Source organism: Melanerpes formicivorus, unplaced genomic scaffold (genome assembly GCF_026170545.1).
Source record: "Melanerpes formicivorus ecotype bairdi unplaced genomic scaffold, bMelFor1.0.p_v2 SCAF_75, whole genome shotgun sequence".
Classification (NCBI taxonomy): Eukaryota; Metazoa; Chordata; class Aves; order Piciformes; family Picidae; genus Melanerpes; species Melanerpes formicivorus.
Window position 1 is genome coordinate 2,509,769 of NW_027142427.1, and position 21,125 is coordinate 2,530,893.

The 21,125-nt window shown below is 43.1% G+C and overlaps 1 protein-coding gene across 6 annotated transcripts in view; it reads left to right on the forward strand.

The window, feature by feature from the left end:
- Nucleotides 1-4,435, forward strand: part of ELAVL4 (ELAV like RNA binding protein 4) — an 84,003-nt gene extending 79,568 nt beyond the window's left edge. For all 6 annotated transcript variants that reach the window (XM_068163896.1, XM_068163894.1, XM_068163893.1 and 3 more), the window contains exon 7: nucleotides 646-4,435. In XM_068163896.1, the coding sequence (XP_068019997.1) occupies nucleotides 646-973 (328 nt within the window). In that variant the 3' untranslated portion in view covers nucleotides 974-4,435. The remainder of the gene's footprint in view (nucleotides 1-645) is intronic.
- The last annotated feature ends 16,690 nt before the right edge of the window (nucleotides 4,436-21,125 follow it).

Sequence of the window (21,125 nt, forward strand, 5' to 3'; positions counted from 1 at the left end):
CACTGTTTACTCTACAATTGCTGCAAAAATCTTTAATATGTGGCCAGCTTTAGGACTTCTTCATTAACTGGGTTTTTTCCCCAGTGTATGTTAATTAAGGACTGTGTCAGGAGATGTCTCTCTAAATCAAACAGTATTTTTAGTTAAAGATGCTACTGGTACATCTGAATCCTGACAGTGGCATTTCATATTAATCTTTAAAATAAGTCTTGAAGCTTGTTTGGGTTTTCTCACGGCAAACTAGTAATAGGTAAAACATCCATTGCCCTGAAACTGTTATTTTAGTGATAGGAATAAGTGGCAAATTCCTACAGGCCTTTTTAAATGAACTTGTGTTTATAGCAGCACGTACAGGCCCTCTTTGACTTGCATTGTCCTTAAGCGTTTCTTTTCTTAGATCTTTGTAGACTTCTGGTTAGGGCTTATCCATGAAAGGAGACGTGTTTATGCCTGAGTTTGATCTGGTTTAGTCTAGCTCCCCTTCATTTCGGTAGGCTCTAGAGACCAAGGGTGGCTTTGTAGTCAACTTCCAGGCGTAGGATCAAGAAGCTTCACTGACATCGGCTTATTTATTTCAAAGTCTTGGTTCCATGTAGCTTATGCCAAGAGATATATTTAGAATAGACCCCTCTTTTTACTTGGTAGGTTTTCTCCGATCACAATTGATGGTATGACGAGCCTTGTCGGAATGAATATCCCTGGTCACACCGGGACGGGATGGTGCATCTTCGTCTACAACTTGTCTCCTGACTCAGACGAGAGCGTGCTGTGGCAGTTGTTTGGTCCCTTCGGAGCGGTCAATAATGTCAAGGTGATCCGCGACTTCAACACCAACAAGTGCAAGGGATTTGGCTTTGTCACCATGACCAACTACGACGAAGCCGCCATGGCGATTGCCAGCCTTAATGGATACCGTTTAGGAGACAGAGTATTGCAAGTTTCCTTTAAAACCAATAAAACCCACAAGTCCTGAATTTCATATCCTTACTTACTAAAATATATATATATAAATATATATACGAACAAAAGAAAGAAAAAATACAAACAAAAAACCACAAAAAAAAAACTCTTGAAGGCTTATATTCAACCATGGACTTTATAAGCCAGTGTTGCCTAAGTATTAAAACATTGGATATCCTGTGAGGAACAGGAAAGGATTTTATAATGCTTAGAAAAAAAAAAAGAAAAAAGGAAAAAAAAAAAAACAAACACAAAAAAAAAAAACAAACAAACCTTTGATGCATTGAATGTTCTTTCATAGCTGTCGTTGTTGAATATAATATACATAGATAACAATGTGCAGGGATTTTTACCCGGCCAGCTAGTTTTACTACCTTCCTTGAAGGTGGGTCTTTTTAAGATGACCATTCACTCATTTGAAAAATAATTAAAAAAAAAAATAATAAAAAAATAAAAAATAAAAAAATAATAAAACATAAAAAAAAAAAAGAGAACAATTTTTACAAGCTAATGGGATTAAAAGCGAGAGAAAAAAAAAATAAAAGATTTTGGTTTTTTCATTTTTGGTTTTCAGGTTGTTTTGTTTTCTTTTTTTTCAGTTGATTTCTCTTTTCATTTATTTGTTTTTGTTTTTTTTTGGTTTGTTTTTTTTCCAAAACATTGAATTAGATTGGTAAACCCCCCAGGTAAATTTCAAAGAGGAGCAGAGGGAGGAGGAGAAAAAAAAATAAAAGAAAAAAAAAAAAATTTGCAAAAAGAAGATAATTTTGCAACTTTTTTTTTTTTTTTTAAGGGGAATTTTCCTTTTTCTTTTGTATCATGTGAACTAAAAAAACAGTCTTCTGTTAGGGAACGGGGTTGCAGGGGGATACCTGATGACATAACAATTTAAATAACATTAACAATGTTGCCAAAGAGGTGGTCTCTTTGCTGAAAATGGGTTTCAAGAAAAATCTATTTTTATAAAGTATAAAGAATTTTTACAAGAGAATCTGGATTTGAGAAAAAAAAAATAAAAAATATTTTGACTGGCTAATTTAGGGGAAATTGACAACTTTGTCATGTTCATACTGCACTGGTAACTTTTTAGAGATCAAGATGTGTGTTTTAAACTGGATTAGTAGATTGTTTTTTGAAGGATGGGCTACAAACAGATGATCTTCGTATCTTTTCATAGCATGTAATAAAAATATTAACTACAGTACGGGAGAGTGTTCTTCCCAGGCACGCAGTTACCCACAGTCAAAACCCAAAAGCAAGGAGATGAGTTGCAAGACGGTTTTTCTTTAAGTCATCAGTATGGGATATCAGCAGAACAAAAGTTTGAAAAAGTTTAATTTGGTTTGGTTTTTTTGTTTTGTTTGATCGAAAACTTCCTTGGTTTGAGCGGTAGGTGCTACAAAATTATTTACATATCTTAGTATCATAGTTAAATGTAATGTGTTTAGAAAACCAACAAACAAACAACAAAAAAAATACATTTGCTTTAAAATTTGTTAAGAATTTTCAAATTCACTTTATAGCCCAAGCTAATATAATTGGGCTGTGTTGGCACATTTGGAACACTGTTTATGTTGCTTGAAACACTTATTTATTTAATTGCCGATGTGATGCATATGGCCAAAATCAAATATAGCTAGTTTGGCTAGTCTACTTATTTGTTTACTTAAACTATGGGAAGAAGCATATTATTGTGTCATTTTGTTGTGTGTGTATGTGTATATATAATATAAATATATATATATATAAAGTTATTTTTTTCTTTTGGTTAATTTATTATAAGTTGTAACACTTTGCTAGTTTTGTTTGTATATGTCTTAAAATGTTTTCTTATGATACTTAAGTGACAGAGGTATCAAGGTAACTTGTGTAGAAATATTGTTTGATATATTGTCATGTTTGTTGTGAATATTTTTTCTTACTGCACAGTAGAAAAGAAAACAACTGGGTCTTTATTTTAATGTAATTCAGATTGGGGAAAACAGAGCTAAGGGAACAAAATGACTGAGGGGGTGCTCTCCCATGTCCAGTGCACTGATCATTTTAGTATGTTTGTGCTTTGTATGGTTATATATTTAAAACAAAAAAGGGTCATGCTCTTCCCTGAGTACTAGAAACAGTTACTCGCTATGCATAATCTAGTTGATAGTTAAATTTGCTATTGCTTTTCTTGTCTTGTTATATAAAATCTTTTCAATACAAGTTTAGTCTTAATGGTAATAAAACGTTATGGTTATTTATAACTTGTGCTTATTTTGTGCATTTTTTCCATGCTATACCCACTAACTGCATGTAGACTAAGTATTGTTTTTTCCACACTGAAGAGGCAAACTTTTGTAGTAGACAAATAACTGAAGCAAAAGGCTGCATCATAATTTTATCAGTTTTTTACTTTAACAATGTTAGATTTTAGTTTAAAGGAACACTCATTCAATGTTCAGGGAAACCTTTATACATCATCTGCTATGAATGAGCGCAGTTTGCTGGGAAAGTTTTGATGCATTTGCTAAGCATTAGTGGGGAAGGCATGTCAGAATCTTTTCTCTACGATGTGTTTTACTATCTGAATAATAATAATTTAAAAAAAATCTTTCTTAGGACCAGGCAGTTGTATACTTTAGTTATAATGAATGACTTCATGTTAACCTTGCTAGTTTAGATCATTTCTGAGGGAAAGTATTGTAAATGTTTTTTTCATAACCTTGTTGTGTTTGAATTATTTGTACTTTAATTGTCCAGACAATAAATGAAAGTGTGTAGAATGGCTATGGACTTTCCACCTTTTTAACCGTGTTCAGATGTTTTAGTAATCCCAGCCACACCTCAAAATGAGGCAGATGTTAGTCTGGTCTCAGAAGCAAGGTCTTCAAGAGAAGCGTACTAGCCAAACCAGACTGAGCATATTCATTACCTATCTGTCTGTCTTTCTGAAGGGTAGAAAGAATTGGCCGTTTAATTTCAGATGTTGGAACACCAAATACCAACTGTAACTGTAACTTTATTTGAATGTGGAAGATACTGAAGGATTTCTACTATATACAGTATTTTTACACAACGAAAAGAGTAACTCAGTCAATATCGACACTTAACAAAAGCAGCGAGCAAATTTCAGCATTAATAGTTTTTAAACCATCATTTAGTTGGACTTTTCTATGAATATGCTATGAATGTCATGCAATATCGAAGTGTACATATCTGCTGTACAACAGTATATATGGTCACATTCCAAACTGATTCTTTTCACCATGTGTTATAAACTAGAGCTGATGCTACTTTCAGTTGACTTGTTTGAATCCCATTAAGAGAAATATTCACTTCATGTTTATGTTCTGTAACATTCACTAATTGAGAATATGTACCTTGTAAAACTGCAGCATTGAATTTCATTACTGAGATTAGGAGAACTATATCAGGGCTGTATGGACTGTGTGGTTCTTCAGCTCCTTCACCTATTAATAAACTCGTGTTTTTGTGAGATGAAGTTACCATGTTGGTTATAATAATTTCAGGCCACAGAATGAGTTTGTTCTTAAAGGCGCAGCTTGCTTAATTCATCCTCAAGCCCACCATGACCATGCCATAGTAAAATGTTTATTTGCTCTGTTCAAAGACTTGACTCTGAACAAGGTCATTCTTCCATCTATCTATATGTATATACACACACTTCTGATGATATACATACATACATACACTTCACAGCCAGCCCACTTTAAGAAAATAAACAAACTACACTTGGCATTGAGGAAAGAACTGTAGTAGGTACTTTATTTAATATTATCTATGTTGCAGCAGTTGTGAGGTTCTTCAACTAATTTTTCTCCTGTCCTTTCTTCTGTATACCTTACCCTGTCAGAACAGTAATGAGATGAGAATCACCATGCAGCCTAGACTTTTAAGATAGAAATACAACTATACGTACTGGTGTTTTGCTGTTGACTGCAGAGAGGCCAGTTTTGATCCAGATCACTTCTCCTCTTCCACCTCAAGTGTGGCTGCTGCTCTTTTCCATCTCATTCATGTAAGGTACCTATTTTTCCATTCTGTGCAGCTCATGTGAGTGAGCTTACAGTGAGCTGCATGAAAGCTCATTAAATTTGTAACACAAGAAAGGACTCTGCCACGGTAAAATTCAGTCCCCTTTTGTGCTATCTCCAATGTATGCTGGCTCAAAGTGGTCACAGACGGGGCCCCTCTTTCCCTGCGCTGATCCTGTGTGAGTGTTTTTAGAAAGTCTTAACTGAACCACAATTTCTACCCAGCTGGGATCAGAACCAAATTTCACTAACAGTCATTCAAAGTAATCAAGTTTTATATTTCTTCCCTGAAAGGGTAATCACTCTTTCTGCAATTAGCAAGACTGCTGCATAAATGGAAAATCACCTGGGGGAGGGTGTTTCAAGTGCATTCACTTCCTCTTCCACTTCAGCCTACCTTGGGCACAGTAATGGGCTTGCAGGGAAGGGAGAGGGGAGCGTACATTGCCAGTGAGGGGTGCCACGTGCAAGAGAGCAGTGAGCTACTCTGGGCTTCTTGCTGTGGGAAGTCGGCTTAACCTGATGGTACTGAGTTTGTAGCAAGCAAAGTGCAAATACTCTGGTGCTGGTAGTGGTGTCTATGGGGATGGTTGGGCATTGGGCTGGGGCCCTGCATGCGCTGCATCTAGCAGAGAGGCTGCTCCCTGGATACTTGAATAAGCTTCAGGATAACTGATGGGATAGAGGCAGACCCAGAAGGTTTTCTAGGGAGCCCTTTTCTCCGTCACCAAGGGCCAGAGACAGGCAAGTCTGTTAACTTACATGTCTCATGTACAGCCACAGAAGAGGTAAAGCCAGGTCAGAGTGTGGTGACAGGAAAGATTTGCTCCCTGCCTTGGAGATCTTACAGACTGAGCTCACTGCACCGAGGTAATTCATTGTGCATACAGAGCAAAATGAAAGGAGATCAAATCCAGCATCACTTTATGAAAGCTCTGACATCTCACACTAATCCAGCATCTCTCTTCTAAAAATATCTGACTTCTTAAACCCAGAAGATGTGATGGAGCCAATCCAGCTGAGCTTCAGTAACTGGTGAAGAGGCAAATCACTTGGAGACAAACAGGAACTTGTGCAGGAAGGAGATAAATGCCAGAGCCACACACAGAGATGCAGGCGCATATCTGAGTGGAGTGCTACTCCTGGGCATTGCTGCCTGGCCCCATGCTGAGGCTATCACTGCCATCCCAGTGCATTGAGGTGGTACCTTCAGCAACCTGGAGAACATGTAAACTGCTGTGACAAGCACTACTGAGGCTTTTCCCAGAAACACAGTATGCCACCCTGGTATGCTCAGAAAATTCAAATGAGCATTGAGGTACCAGGGGGATCAGCAGGAGGGAAACTTACTCTACAAAAAAAGAGTCATGGAGTTTAAATTGGTGTTGTGCCCATAAACCCAAATGCAGTGTTTCAAAAAAGCTGTTCCCTGTATATTTACCAGAGGTGAGCATTAGGGCTGTAGGAAGGAAAGCAACCAAAACCATGGGTCGTGTAAAGGCAAGCTCGTTCCACTCACCCACACCTGAAGCCAAGAAATTGGACTGGTTCTCCCTCACTAGCAGTTTAGCAAATTTCTGAACTGGTCTTTCAGTAGAAAAAACTGGGAAGGTGGGGGCATAGATACACACAATTAGAGAGCTGCTTTTCAAACAAGGTTTGAAGTTTTTCTTTACCACCCCCCTTAAGGTATCACTGGTACTTTTAAACATTAGTCCAGCCTATTTTAAAGGACTTAAAAGACTTCATCTTGAATGTCATTCACATTTTAAATGTTATGGGGTTGCAAGTTATTTCTTGTGAAGTGGCAAAAATAAAATCCTATAATCTCTGTCCTGTCCATTCCACAATAAACCTCAGTACTCAGCTCAAATCAGTGCTGTTTGGAGTGACTACTGCTACTTACTCAGAAGCAAACACAACCCAAAGCTGTTTCATATTTTTCCCCTCCAGGTACAAAACAAACTTGTGTTACACGTAGGATTGGCCTGCCACCAAGTCTAGATTGCATTGCACACTGCTTTGGGATGAAGGTGAGACCTTTGTCACCCAAAACATGTCCCCAAGCACTTCAGTCACCAGCGCTGTTGTTGCCCAGACTAGCCCACATCCCTACCACAGGTGGCAGCCCCCACAGCCAGCCCCACTTGTCTGATATGGTAAGGTCAACATCCTCACCATGGGAGCTACACCAACATGTAGCCAGCCTCGGTGCTGCGGGGTGATCCTACCCTACCCAGCTTTGCAGCAGAAGGACAAGAAGAACTGTTTGTTGATAATGCCCATGGCACAGGAGAAGCACACAGGGGACTCTCTATTAGGTCATAGTCCTACCCAGCCCATGTGACACACAGGACTATGGCAATGAGCCATTACTTCAAATAAGGAACAAAGTTTCCTCAATTTCATTTTCAATTAACCTGCCCCTGTCTCACAGTAGCCTTCACTCAGGCAGGAGGAGCAGGCAAGTAACTCAGGCATTATTTTATCCATCCTGACCCCTGGCTTAATACCACAACCACTAAGTCTCTGGGTTCCCCCTGCTTCCAGGGACACCGATGTGGACCCTGTCCTAGGTGAAACCCTATTTTCTGTGCCACGGGAGGCTGTCAGAGCGGTCAGTGACCTGGAGCTGGTGACTCTGGAGGTGCCCACCTCCTGCTGGAATCCTCCACTCTCCTCCAAGACCCAGCCTGGGTAACACAAGACTCAATCAAATTAGGCAGAAAGAAAAATTAAACTCTCCTAAACTTTGCAAGCAAACATCAGCAATGCCATTGAAAGATTGCTTAAAAGATAAATCCATGCCGAGGAGAACTCACAAAAGCAAAAGAAGCTTAATGCAGAGGCCCTGTCTGCTGTGTATCACTGAGTACTGTGTATCACTTCAGTCTGCAGAAGAGAAGGCTCCAAGGTGACCTAATTGTGGCCTTCCAGTATCTGAAGGGGGCCTACAGGAAGGCTGAGGAAGGACTTCTCAAGATCTCAGGTAGTGATAGGACTAGGGGGAATGGAATGAAGCTGGAGGTGGGGAGATTCAGGCTAGATGTGAGGAGGAAGTTCTTCCCCATGAGAGTGGTGAAGCCCTGGAATGGGTTGTCCAGGGAGGTGGTCGAGGCCCCGTCCCTGGGGGTGTTTAAGAGCAGGCTGGATGAGGCTCTGGCCAGCCTGATCTAGTGTGGGGTGTCCCTGCCCATGGCAGGGGGGTTGGAACTAGATGATCCTTGTGGTCCCTTCCAACCCTGAATGAAACTATGAGTATGGCTAAACTGTCCCAGCAACATTCTTCATGGCAGCATCTGGGGAACCTGACAGTGAGGCTCAAAATACTTAATTTCATCTAAGTGACTTTTAAACACACAAGATCATTACCTCCTCAGTTTGCATGTCAGGACTGACTGAAGCTGCCACGATCCATTTGCTTTAAAGCAGCAGCACTTAGACTTTTCTTCCCTTGCACTCTGTTGGAACAGCACAGGTCCTGACACAATTCTATGCAAGAATTAGCATTTTACGAACAATACAACTCTGATTTTTTAGTTGTTTTTTTTTTAAATCAGCACATGAGACAATTAATTTTGTAGAATAAGGAATCTGTTGCAAATATACAGCAGTACACCCACACATCACCATCTGCTGTGGAGAATTAAATGTACAACTCACAAATGAAATCCTGCAAAGTTGGTGCAAAAAGGTCCTCGCTTGAATTTAAACAAGGCTCTGGAAACCTGCAAACACATTGCAAAAGATCATGAAAACAATAACAAATTTGTCCATCTGTGAGTCAGGGCTAGCAGAGTTGGATTTTTGTTTAGCTGGGTGGTTTGGTTTTTTTTTAATATTGGTGTGTTTGCAAGAATTGTTGCAGCTCACAATGCCAATTGTGGCAAATGTCTTTGAGCGCTTCTCTGGGCCAGAACAAAGTCAGTTGTGGAGGTGCCCCCAAAAGGTATGGACACATTAGGCTCAGTCTCCTATGTTTAGGGGAGGGGGAAAAAAAGAAAGAAAGAAAAAAATGGGGAGGAAAAACCCCACCATATAAATTCCTCTTTTTTAAATGTTCCATTTAGCCAAAGTGCTGGGGAAAAAATGGCAAATCTGGCAATTGTTCTGTATGTTTTATTATTAGAATTATTAACAAACACTGTTCCACTAAAGTGAGGAAAAATAAATATCAACAACTACTGCTGCCATGAGAAAACTCCAACAAACACGAATATCTGTGTCCTTTTGGTTCCCCTGAATCCAAGCCTCCTAATTTTACTGATTTGAAACGTCCCCTTAATTTTACACCTAGTAGAACCACATAACACCAAGCCATGTCTCCTGCACCGAGAAGATGGCTATGAATCTTCATAGCCAAGAAAGGCAATAAAGTCTCTTGACCTTGTAGATGCCCATAAACTGTGTGGGTTATGTGTGGGAAGGCTGGAGCAGAGGGGAAGCAAGGCTGTACAGTGGCAGCCGCTGTCTTTTCTGTGCTTGGCATTAACTCGCAGGGCCACCGAGACTGCCGAGCACACACTGGCAGCCGCGGGCTGTAAATGAGCCCAGGACCTGCTCCTCGTGCTCTCACCAGCTGTGTACATCAAAAAAAAAGTTGTCTTCTGCAGCATTAGGATGACTAAAGCCATACCAGTGATCCCTGAAGAACATCTGCCCTTCTCTTTATTTTCAAATAGGGTGCCAGGAAAACATGCTGACATTTTCTCTGGTAACAGCTTCCTTTTATCAATAAGAGAGCTGAAAAGACTCTGTCCCACAACACACACTACCAAGCCTATCGACATCTGGAACTCTACCTGCACTTCCCCAAAGCCACGAGGGTGCATAGGAAATACAAATAGAGCATCCCTCCGCCACAGCCCAAAACTGCTTTGGGTTGGTGTCCTTAAGGGTTTTAGCCGAGGCTTTTGCTGGGAAATAAAAACATTTCCTGAACCTTTTCTGCAATGCACAGGGTGTTGTAACATGTACTTATCCTCTCACACACCTGGGAAGTGCTCTGAGTGCACACACACCGAGTATAATTTATGCTAAGGGCCTGTTACATGTTTAACTCAGATAAAGTGTATCTGTAATTAAGAAATGCAGCATCAGAGGTACAACCTGCATGTAAATTTGCAGACAGGATTCTACCCACTGAACAAACGCCACTGAAGACTATCTAAAACCACCACCTCATCAGAAAACCACACAGATATATATATGTATTTATATCAGTATCAGAGACCCCTCTGACAGGCTCAGCGCTGCTAACACTGACTAGAAGCTGACTTAACACAGCTGCCTTGGGCACACTTGCATGCATAAAGAATCAAGTGACTTGATTAATCAGTGAAAGTTGCTGAATCATGGGCTCACAGCCGTGCCTGCCTAGCCTTGGCTATCGATGGCAAAGTGCCAGCGTGGGATTTAGATGAATTTCTATCAGCTGGCCCACAGACCTGCACAGCCCTTATCTTTGCCAGCATTTTATGAGAAATAGAATCTCTGTCCTGAAAAATGAGCCTTGTCAAAGGGGTGGAAGTGTGTGTATGAGAAGGGAGTCCAAAAGTAAGTGTCAGAAGGGAAGCGGATATTAGAAGAAGAACTAGGAAATCTGTGAGCGAGGAAATATTGAAGCCACCTCGAACAAGTGACTCCTGGCCACACCAAGCAGCCACAGAAAGTGGAGCCCAGCTTGAGAAAACCATGTCTGAAATTCAGCAGCATCACCAAGGAAAGAGCAGGAGCGTGTGACACAGGTGGGGATGGAAAGCAAAAGCAGTCAGGCAGTTTCTGTAACAGAAAATTGCATCTTGAAGTCACTGTAGCACCGGTGCAGCCATACCAGGAGAGCAGGAGCACTTCTAAGTCTCTGGGGCATCCATGACCTTGCCATGAGTTTACAAAAGTCAGAGAGGCTGGGGAGGAAGAAGAAAAAGAAAAAAGACAAAGTGTTTTTCCATAGCACATAAAGAACAATTTGTCCATAAACCAAGGGAACATTTCTAGGGGATACGTTTTATTGACACTTACTGTGGAGGATCTCTACATGGCTCATCTACCCAGCGTCCTGCAAGCTTCACCTCTTCTCAGGAGGGCTAGAGGTTTGGGGAGAAGGAGCTTCCTTTACATGTCAGCCTGTGTCTGGAGAAAAGGCAAGCATCAGAACCTGTTTACTGTGTCCTGCTGCATGCAGCAGATAGGAATTGTGCTTTCTGTCATTCAGTTCAAACTCTCCCACCCAGGAATTTTGTCCTTTGGTTGAATCTTGAGGTGAGACAAACAGCCATTGCTCTTCTGAAGGACACTGACCCAGCTGCTTTCTGCTAGGAAATCAAGACATGTTTGCTTAAAGAAACACAACCAAAATTCAGAGGCAGCCCTTGTGAGAGCTGGAGATCCAGAGTCTGTAGCTGCTGCTTTCTCCACTACCTTTCTTCCTGTTGTCCACAGTCTCTGGCACACCAAGAATATGGTGGGGAGAAAAGGCCTTTGGGGACCACTTCAGGCAGGAAAGGGGTCCCTGGAAGAGACTATTCCTCAGCTGCTGATGCCTTCTTGACCAGCAGACCATAATAGAGAGAGAATCATGATGACATGTTTGCCAAATCCTTCCTGCCAGGCAGCTGGTCAAAGGTTTTGCTTTGCTGTTTCAGTGTGTGAGCAAAGTGTCCTTGAATGAGTGTCTAGAATGAAAGGAAAAGGAGGGCAAGCAGCCTTTGTGCCAAAGCTCTTGCATTTCCTTCACAGTGTGACTCTGCTGCACTTGTGAATGATCACATTAACATACATTAGAGGAGTTCATGTGCCAGTAATGGAAGAGATTGTCACACCACAGTATCTGATCTATTAAAATAGCCAGAGAAATAGTACCATGTCAGCTAAATTGAAGATGTTGAACAAGTTATTCACTAGCTAGACCCAGGATGTCTGTGGCTACACACAGACATATTTCAATAGCAACTGACTCCGTGTGTATTTTCAATATTAAAAGATAAAATGTTGCTCTACACCATGTTATAAACTAAGTTTGTGCAATGGAACTGATTTTTACAGCTAAGTTAAAACCTCTTGAGAATAAGAGGTTTATAATGGAAATGCTGACAGGCTCTTAACTGTAGCACTGGGATCTCTCTTGCTATTATGACCAGATAAACCAACAAGGTAATTCAATGTAGTGTTCGAGCTCCGAGACACTAACACACTCCTTCTGGTCCCAGGTGCTGAGGGAAAGTTAAATATAAAACTTAATGAAACTGCAGTGAGTGACTACAGGGCTGGATGGTTGCCCCTGCCCCAGGGAAAGGTGAATTTCTCTCCCGGGAAGGTGTCTGGAAGGCAGGTAGTGACTGGCTGCTTCAAGTGCAAGCGGTGGCTGGAGCCTTCTGATGTTTTCCTCAGCTCAAGTCAAATGGATGGCTGAAGTCAGAAGGCTGTAAGAATCAAACCTGGCCCCTGCACATGTCAGACACAGAACTGAACAGAAATGCAAAGCACTTCCAATGCACCCACCACACCTCCACATGACAGATGCTGAGGGCATGAGCAGTGCTCATAGGGCCTGGGGATGTAGATCTCCCATCCCTCCCTACAAAATTGCCTCAGAAGTCTTCAGCTTTGCAATTTGAGTGCTGGGGAATCCGGCTCCACTCAGAAAACCGTAACTAGAGGGAAGTTCAGTTACGAATGGACATTCAGCGCTTGCTCTGTTTCCAGAGCCTTCCCCCTGGCCCCAGAAGTGGTCAATACTAACAGTCAAGGGCTCAATGTCTAAGTGGAGACAAGTGGCAAGTGGTGTTCCTCAGGGGTTGGTACTGGGACTGATGCCATTTGACATCTTTGTCAGTGACATAGACAGCAAGATTGAGTGCACCCTCAGCAAATTTGCGGATGACACCAAGCTGTGTGGTGTGGTCAGTGTGTTGGTGGGAAGGGATGCCATTCACTGGAACCTTGACCAGCTTGAGCAGCAGGCCAGTGCCAACTTCATGAACCTTAACAGAGCCAAGTGCAAGGCTCTGCACCTAAGCTGGGTAATCCCAAGCACAAATACAGACTAGACAGAGAATGGACTTGTTGAGCTTGGGAGCTCAACATGAGCTGGCAATGTACACTTGCAGCCTAGAATGCCAACTGTATCCTGGGCTGTATCAAAAGAAGCATGGCCATTGGATCAAGGGAGGAGATTCTCCGCTCTCATGAGATCTCACCTGGAGTACTGCATCCAGCTCTGGAGCCCTCAACACAAGAAAGACATGGAACTGTTATAGCAGGTCCAGAAGAGGGCCTTGAAGATGATCGGAGGGCTGAAGCACCTCTCCTGTGAAGACAGGCTGAGAGAGTTAGGGTTGTTCAGCCTGGAGCTGAGAAAGCTCCAGGGAGACCTTATAGCAGCCTTCCAGTGTTTGACTGGGACCTACAGGAAAGATGGAGAAGGACTTTTTACAAAGACATGTAGTGATAGGATGAGAGGTAATGGCTTGAAACTGGAAGCAGACAGATTAAGGTTAGACATTAGGAAGAAATTCTTCCCCATGAGGCTGGGATAGGTTGCTTAGATAAACTGTGGAGTATCCAACCCTTTAAGTGTTCAAGACCAGGTTGGATGGAGCCTTAAGCAACCTGGTCTAGTAAGAGGTGTCCCTGCCTTTCACATGGAAGGTTGGAACAAGATGATTTCTAAGGTCCCTTCCAATCCAAACCATTCTGGGATGACTGTAGGATGATTCTAGGTAGCCACAGGTTTGTGCTAAGACAGTATGGTGGTTCTCCAGCTTGTGTTCAAATAGATGACAAAGTGGTCTGCAACAGAAGCACAGTTTCTGCCATGCTTTAACACCCAGAAAACTTAGTCACTCCTTTTTGTGCCATCTATAGAATTACTGAGACTACCAGGAGGTGCACACACTGATTCTACCTACACATAAAACCCTGAGCAAACTTCCTGAGGTTGGTGGGCTGGTAGCACTGTCTACTGTCAAGACCATCTGACATTTCCAGTTACAAGATTCTACTTTCAGCTGCTTATAACTGTCATATTTTGACCAGTAACTTGTCATTTTCCATCCTGGGCATCTGCCTCAGGCTGAATTGTTTTTGGAGAGCTTCAGCCAAAACAATATAGCTATTCCCAAGGGCAAGGCCAGGGAACAATGCACTGTTTTGTACTGGTAAAAGGGAAAAAGAACTGACATCCTCTTCTTTAAGATGCAACACAGATCCTTACGGTTGGAATAGGGGAGCAGGACTTTAGTCAACTTGTGACCTTTGTGTTAAGGATGTGCCATTTCATTACTGCAGCAAAACCCTATGCAAACATGGCCAAATGAAAGCACTTCAAAAGAAATACAATCCAACTTCCTCAGCAAAGTCTTTTTCCAGTGGGAATCAAAAAAATTCTGAGGAAACTGTCCTGTTGAACTTGTGTTGCCCTTTGTTTTATCCAAAATGAGGTAGCTCCACTCCATGGCCTGTCAGCAGGGACCTAATTCCCTTTGCAGCACTCGCTGCAGAGCAGGCTCACAGACTCACCACCATGTGTTTCTGGGTGTGTGTTAATGCCTGGCTAGACACAGGGTCACAGCTCCCCATCATCATGCCATGGATGCAAAGATCAGCTGTATTCTGGCTCCAAGACCATTGGGAGAACAAGTTCAACCATGCTGGCACAGAAGAAAGTTGACTTGGGCCAGGATCCTGTGGAAACAGCAGCTCTAATTGAAGGAAGAGACATTTAGACAAGTCTGATGGTGGGACTGAGCAGAAGCACAGATGTGGGAAGACTGGTGCTGAACAGAGAAGGGGACTGATGCTTGGGAAATCAAACCAAACAGGGGGGACTGGGACTAGCCAGGCAAAGAGTAAAACAAGACAGAACTGAAACGAGGATGAGATGCAGGGGAATGGATAGAATGATTTGTACCCACCAGAGCTGCTGGCTTTCCAGGACTGGGAATGGGATTCAGGTTTTGGAGTCTAACCATCAGGAGGCTGCCAGAAAGAGCTGCGAGATCCCACTGTGCTGGTGGGAAGCAGCAGGTTTTACAGCTCCTAACTTGGTGTGGCTCTTCCTGGGTTCACAGCCCAGCAGCAGGAGTTGCAGCTGGAAGTGCTCTGCACTCTGGCAATCAGATGCCAAAATGAACAGCATACATTTAGCAACCCCCTGCAAAACGTCTGGGTTAAACTACCTTCCCAGGCTTACAGAGCAGGCTTTTGGCAGAACCCAGATCTGCAGGGCACCATTCAGATAGCTGAACCAAGACAGCATCCTGTGCCCAGCTGCATCCATCACAATCCTCTCAACTTCCCCAAGCAAATTAAGCAGGCACCTACAGAAACCAGCATCCCTTGCTAACCTGTCCTCCTAACTCACCCTGAGCACCAGTCTCTCCCCTATACCAAAGTGTGGCAGAAAGAATGAGACATGAACTGCAGCATGATTTGCATGCGCAAGTGGTGCAGGCAGCTTCTGTTCAGGGATTCCCTAAATTCTGAGTACAGGAATTTACAATCCTTCATTATGTCCTTTGAATATGGAAATCCAGGAGAGAGAAAATGGAGGGAGTTCCTTCTCCAAAGTGGTCTTTGAACATCCTGCCTTTATAGGAAGCTGATATTTATTACTGCAATACAGTTATTCTGAAACTCAGTTCATCTGCTGTAAGAAATTACAGACACCATTAATTTTGGAAGCCAATTCTGAGAGATCACAAATGTTAAGAATTCTAATTATGCTGGGTCTAGAAAATGTAGTGAATAAAAGAGACTTTTCATAAGCATCACCAGCCACAATATTTTAAAGCTATTGGCATTAATTAAAATACCTGGAATTGTTTGAGGGAACCTTCTCCTTCTCCCTTTAATATTTTTTTTTTCACTTCTACCATTAGAGCAGAAGCATCATTTTTGCTAAAGCCACAAAAAAAATACTGTTCTTTGTGGCTGATTGTCTCATTTATAATCGTGTCATGGCAGGAACAACCTTTTGCTGAATTTTTGTTTATGCTTCAAAAATTTCCCCCTAATAACGTCTTCCCCACCCCCTTTCCCGAGCACTAGCAGGTCTGGATTTGTCTTCTGTGCAGAGCTGGGAAGATAAAAGTCCAGATGATTTGGCACTGTACAAGGGACTGAACTCTCAGTGCCTGATTAATGATACTATCCATCTCAGAAGGTAGTGATTCCCTCCTTTAGAGCTTAGGGGGGGAAATAGGCTAACCTTTGAATTCATACTTCATCATCTCCCAGCGACATTTGTGGCTTTCTGCAGGACATGGGGTCTGCAGCTCTTGGGAGGTCCCAGGGGTTGAGCAGCAGCAGGAGCAATGCTTTTCTTTCCACACCAACGAACATACTCAGTCCTCTGTGAAAGAAGCAGGCACCTGTCCTTCTGCAGGTGCTTTGTGGGCAAGGTGGGTTCACACAGGTTCAGTGCTGCCCCCCACATCCCTTATTAAAGCACTGGCTTTTCTAGGGGACATTGTTGCACAGTGGGGCAGGCAAATCACTGCTGTCTAGGTCTATGGTATTTATGCTGCAATCAGTTACAGCAATGCTGAATGCAAAGGCTAGAGAGAGCTTGGGCATGGCTCTGAGATGTTGTGAAGTGGAGCCATTCCCCAAATTTAGAGGTCAGATGGACTCAGAAAGATAAAAGGCACTTTTTGTCTCTGATCTTAAGCTCACAACTTTGTATTTGGGGTTTTTTTTAAGTGTCTATATATACAGTCACTTGTCGGTTATTAATAGTGGGACCTCACCTTATTTGATGCTGTTCTCACTTCTCAGAGTGTCTAATTAAAGAAGGGATGGAAGAACTGCCATGTGCTGCTCAGTCACTTGGCTTGATGGAGAAAATGGAGCCAGTGGGTTTTCCAGCTGTCAAAGGGCCATGGGCTGCCTCAGAGGGAACCAGCACTGTGGTTCCCTCAGAAAGAACCAGCCTGGTCAAGGCCAGGTGCAATGAAACCTCAGGTACCTTGAAAAATCTTCTGTGCGTTCAGAGGCACTTAGACATGTATGTTCTCTTGGAAAAGCCCAAACTGAAGCTGCCTGAAAAGCGAAAACAGCATTTTTGCAGTGGCTCACGGGAAGAAGTTTCCACAAGAACATCAAATAATGAGAAAGAGGAGGCTGCTCTTTATTTCCAAATTGGGCACGGTCTTCTCTGCCTCAGAGGTGCTTGGCACAAAGCAAAGCCACTCCTGTTGGGATGCTGCACACCAGTACACTGCAGAAAAGAGGCAGGTCACAGCTTCCTGGCAGTATTTTCTCCTCCACAGCAAATATGCCGATTCAGCAGGCTGCCCAGCTTGCTTGTGCTTATTTCTGTGCTGAGCGCAGCCAGGTGTCACACAGGTGAGGCTGCACATAGGCACACCGGAGGACCCAGAGGGCTTTTATCTATTTTCTCCATGTGGCTGCGAGAGCACACAAAGGTGCCTGCTGATTTTGGATGTTCAGCGCCTCAGAGAGCAAAACCCATGTGGGAATCACAGATGGCTTCAGTCTTACAGGGTACTCCAGGCTGCTTTCCATTGGAAACACAACTGAATTACTCTTAATGGTTTAACTTTACTGACCATTAGATTTTGTTTCATTATTCAAAGGCCAACGCTGAAGAAGCGTTTTGTGAACATACCAGGTTCTCTCAGGTGGAAGGAGGTGAGAACAATTTCTGCATCATTTCAGACACTTGTTTTAGTGACTTTACATGGTTTTAGGAAGCTTTTCCACTCTCTGATACTGAGCTCTCTTTAGCAGGACTCTCTCCTTTTCTTTTTTTCTTTTCTTTCATATGCCTTGGGATTCAGTATCATTTCCTTGTTTATTCTGCACTCCACTGCTATCAGCCATCCTCAAGTGTTTTTCTCATCACCTTCGAGACTGCACCCCTACCCAGGAAAACAGCGAGGGACAAACTTTCTGCTCTCTGCAGGTTTTTCTCCCAATAAGTCTGAAAATAATGTTTGTTTGGTTGATATTCTTAGCTAGCTATGGACTCCCCACCGAGACCCCCTGCCCTGTCAATTGCTGACTAATCGTGCCTGCAGCAAAAGTAATCCGAACTAGAGAGCTGTTCAGCAGCAGCAGAAGAATCTATTAAAACAGATTATGCTCTCTGTTCCGTTTTGGTACTTATCCTGTGGGATTGGCCTGCCTAGGGGCTGCCCCAGGGCACGTGCACTCCGCACTCTGCAGTCACCCTGGAGTGTCCCCTGGCAGCTCTGCAAGGCTCATGTGCACAGCAAAGGGGCAGGCAAAATTCAGGACAGCGAGGTCTGTGTGCCGAGGGACCTGGCTGCAAGGTGATGCTTACAGGCAGGCTAGGCCAGGAAGCTGCTGCTGGGTTTTTTTCTCTTTCTTATCCTCGGCACACAGGCAGCAGAGCAGTTCTGTATTTGATTTGACTGAACCTTCCTCTGAGTCTTCAAGAGGAGCAAACGCCTACAGTATTCAGGCCCTAAAGGGAAAAAAGAAATGCATAGTAGCTATGGCCTGGAGTTAATTCAACCTTGAAACTTAGTGGCTACCTGCCATTAGGAAAGACCCCAGCCTGAGGCTAGGAGAAGAATTTCTGCAAGCCACTGGAAGAAGTCTTTGGTATTTACACACCTTTCCTTAGAGCTGCTTAGTTACAGGTCTTCCTTTCTGTCCTGAACACAAGGCTAGGACCTGCAGGTTTTCTTGCTCCTTTGATAACAACCCCCACCCCCATCACAGGCTCAGCACCTGGCTTCCAACATTGACTTTCTGGTGGTACCATGCCTCTGTCTTCCCACCAGTAACATCAGGCATGGACTCTGGTGAGGTCTGCTGCTCCAGCTGCTCTTGCTCCAGGGCTGTGACTGCCGTTTCACCCCTGGAAGGGCACATCTCTTTCCATGGGAAGCTGCCTGTGCTCTTCTGTTCAGTGCCTCAGTGTGCCCAAGGGTGTTTCTGGGAGTCATTTTTCATGGGCACAGGAAGCCAGTTTGATTGCAAGGCTCATAAGCCTCATAAGCCTCCTTCCAACCTGCTGAACAAAATATAACAAATACAGCCCTCGTTACTTCCACGAGCTTAATGCAGTCACCCCCAGCTGAGCTACAGACACTGCTAACGATACACAAGCTGCTCTGCAGTGTGTCAGAAAGGGACCATAGCTGACACAAGCTGGAGGATGAGGGACACTGATACAATGGAGTTAACCTTGGTTGGACAGTGAATCACTCACCCCTTCTGCTGGGGAAAACGCCGTGCGCAGTTAATGCCACGTGGGTAGATCTTGCTAGGCTGCCTCTCACCACTTTGTTTAATTGTGTGACATTAAAGCTACCTCCTAAGCCAGTAGGACAGGCATATGCAGAATGTACCTATTTACCTTGCAGGTTTTTAAGCCCACCGAATTCAAATAGGTTATGTAAAGCAGCAAAATCTACACAGTTTAAATTGGCCTGACTTCTGAAAGCTGCGGGTTCCAGGACCTAAAAGAAGGCCTGCAGCTCGACTGAGTTATCCAGGGGAGGTCCTTTTGGCGTACAAAGATCAAGCGCCAACTGAAATTCAAACATGCCTTTACGGCGAGTTTTTATCTAATTTCAGGTTCACGCAAAATAATGTTGCCCTAGAAATGAAATTTCCCCACATGTCTGCAGCAGCTCCACAATGGCCATTCAGTGGAGCAGCAAAGCAAAGCGCCAGGTACTTGACAGCTCTCTTTTGTGTCACTCGCAACATGCCTTCTAATTCTAGAGAGCTAACTGCCATGTACTCCAACAGGGTTTCTTTGCTTTCCTGAAGCAGTTACATGACTTGAGAGTTTGGTCATCTTTTCTGCTAATAGGAATTGTATATAGGAGGAGCAGAAAGCAGTGCACATTGAAATCTTAGCCAGCTCGGGACACCAGCATTGTGATCTACGCAGCTCTGCAAAATGAATTTTTATTATTTTCCCAGCTTAACATGGCAGCATTAATATTTCATTACTAGATTTCACTATGATTTTTGTCCTGTTACTGTCTCAACCAATTTATTGCTTGAGAAGGCTATTTTTAATCTTCAGCAGGAACTGAGACTATACCCTCAGAAAAATCTTTCCCAACGTGGAATTTCTTTGCTGTTTCATTACAGTTGAGGTGATTTTGTATCCAACAGCTCTTCATGAGAGAAAAATAACAGCTCTTCGTGAGAGCATCAGTTTTAAGAGGGGACTGAGGCTTATCTTCCAGTTTCTGGCACAAAAGTCTGTGTTTGCCACTGTCTTCATTTGTGATTATAGAAATTCAGGCACTGAGAATGGGGAGAATGGGTTAAAAAGATATCATCTCGTACCAAAAGGCTGGGTTTAGCACTGAGCACTCACTCCAGCTGCCCTCTCGGGTACTACAGCACTGGTGCTCCAGCAATTTCCCTTTGAAAAATAAAGGTGTTTATTTGGGCTCTGCTTCAAACAGAGTTGAGGGTATAAAGGCACAGGCAGCTTTAGGCCAGATTTGTTCCTCTCTTAGGCTTGTGATTTAGAGCTCTGTGTCCTGTGTCCTGACAGCCAGTCTTGGCTGCCAGAGAATGACAAAGGGCCAAAGACTGCACAGAGAGTCTGGTCTTAACCCCATCTCATACCACCCTTGCTCAGGTACCAGAATAGGGTTTAACACACAACATAGAAGGAGGGGGAAAAGAGAAAAATCTCAAAAAACCCTCTCAAATAAAAAGCCACTCAAAATATGCTTCATTGCTGCAAAACATTTCTCAATGTCAAACATAAGTAATTAGTGTTCATTATTCATCCCCTCACCAATGTGAAATCCCTAGATGGAGCTCTCTTCAGCTAGGTATAGACCATGATAATGTACCTCCCTTCAACTCAAGCCTGAAGGATACAGAACAGGATGTGCCATTTCGGTCCCACATTCTGCTCTGTGGAGTCTGCCCTTTTTGCTCTGTGGGCAAGGTCTTGTCCTCTCAAAGTGCAGGGTTATTTTTGTGTTATGGGGATATATAAGAGGGAAGAGGGATGCAGGCAGTTCTCTACCAACCATTGACATGAAACATAGCTGTCCCTTCACCATCTAAGAAACCCAAGACATTCCCAAAGTTATAGAGAGGCACACTGCTACTGGCCCACTCCCATGACAAGCAATTTGCCTGTTTGTCACCTTG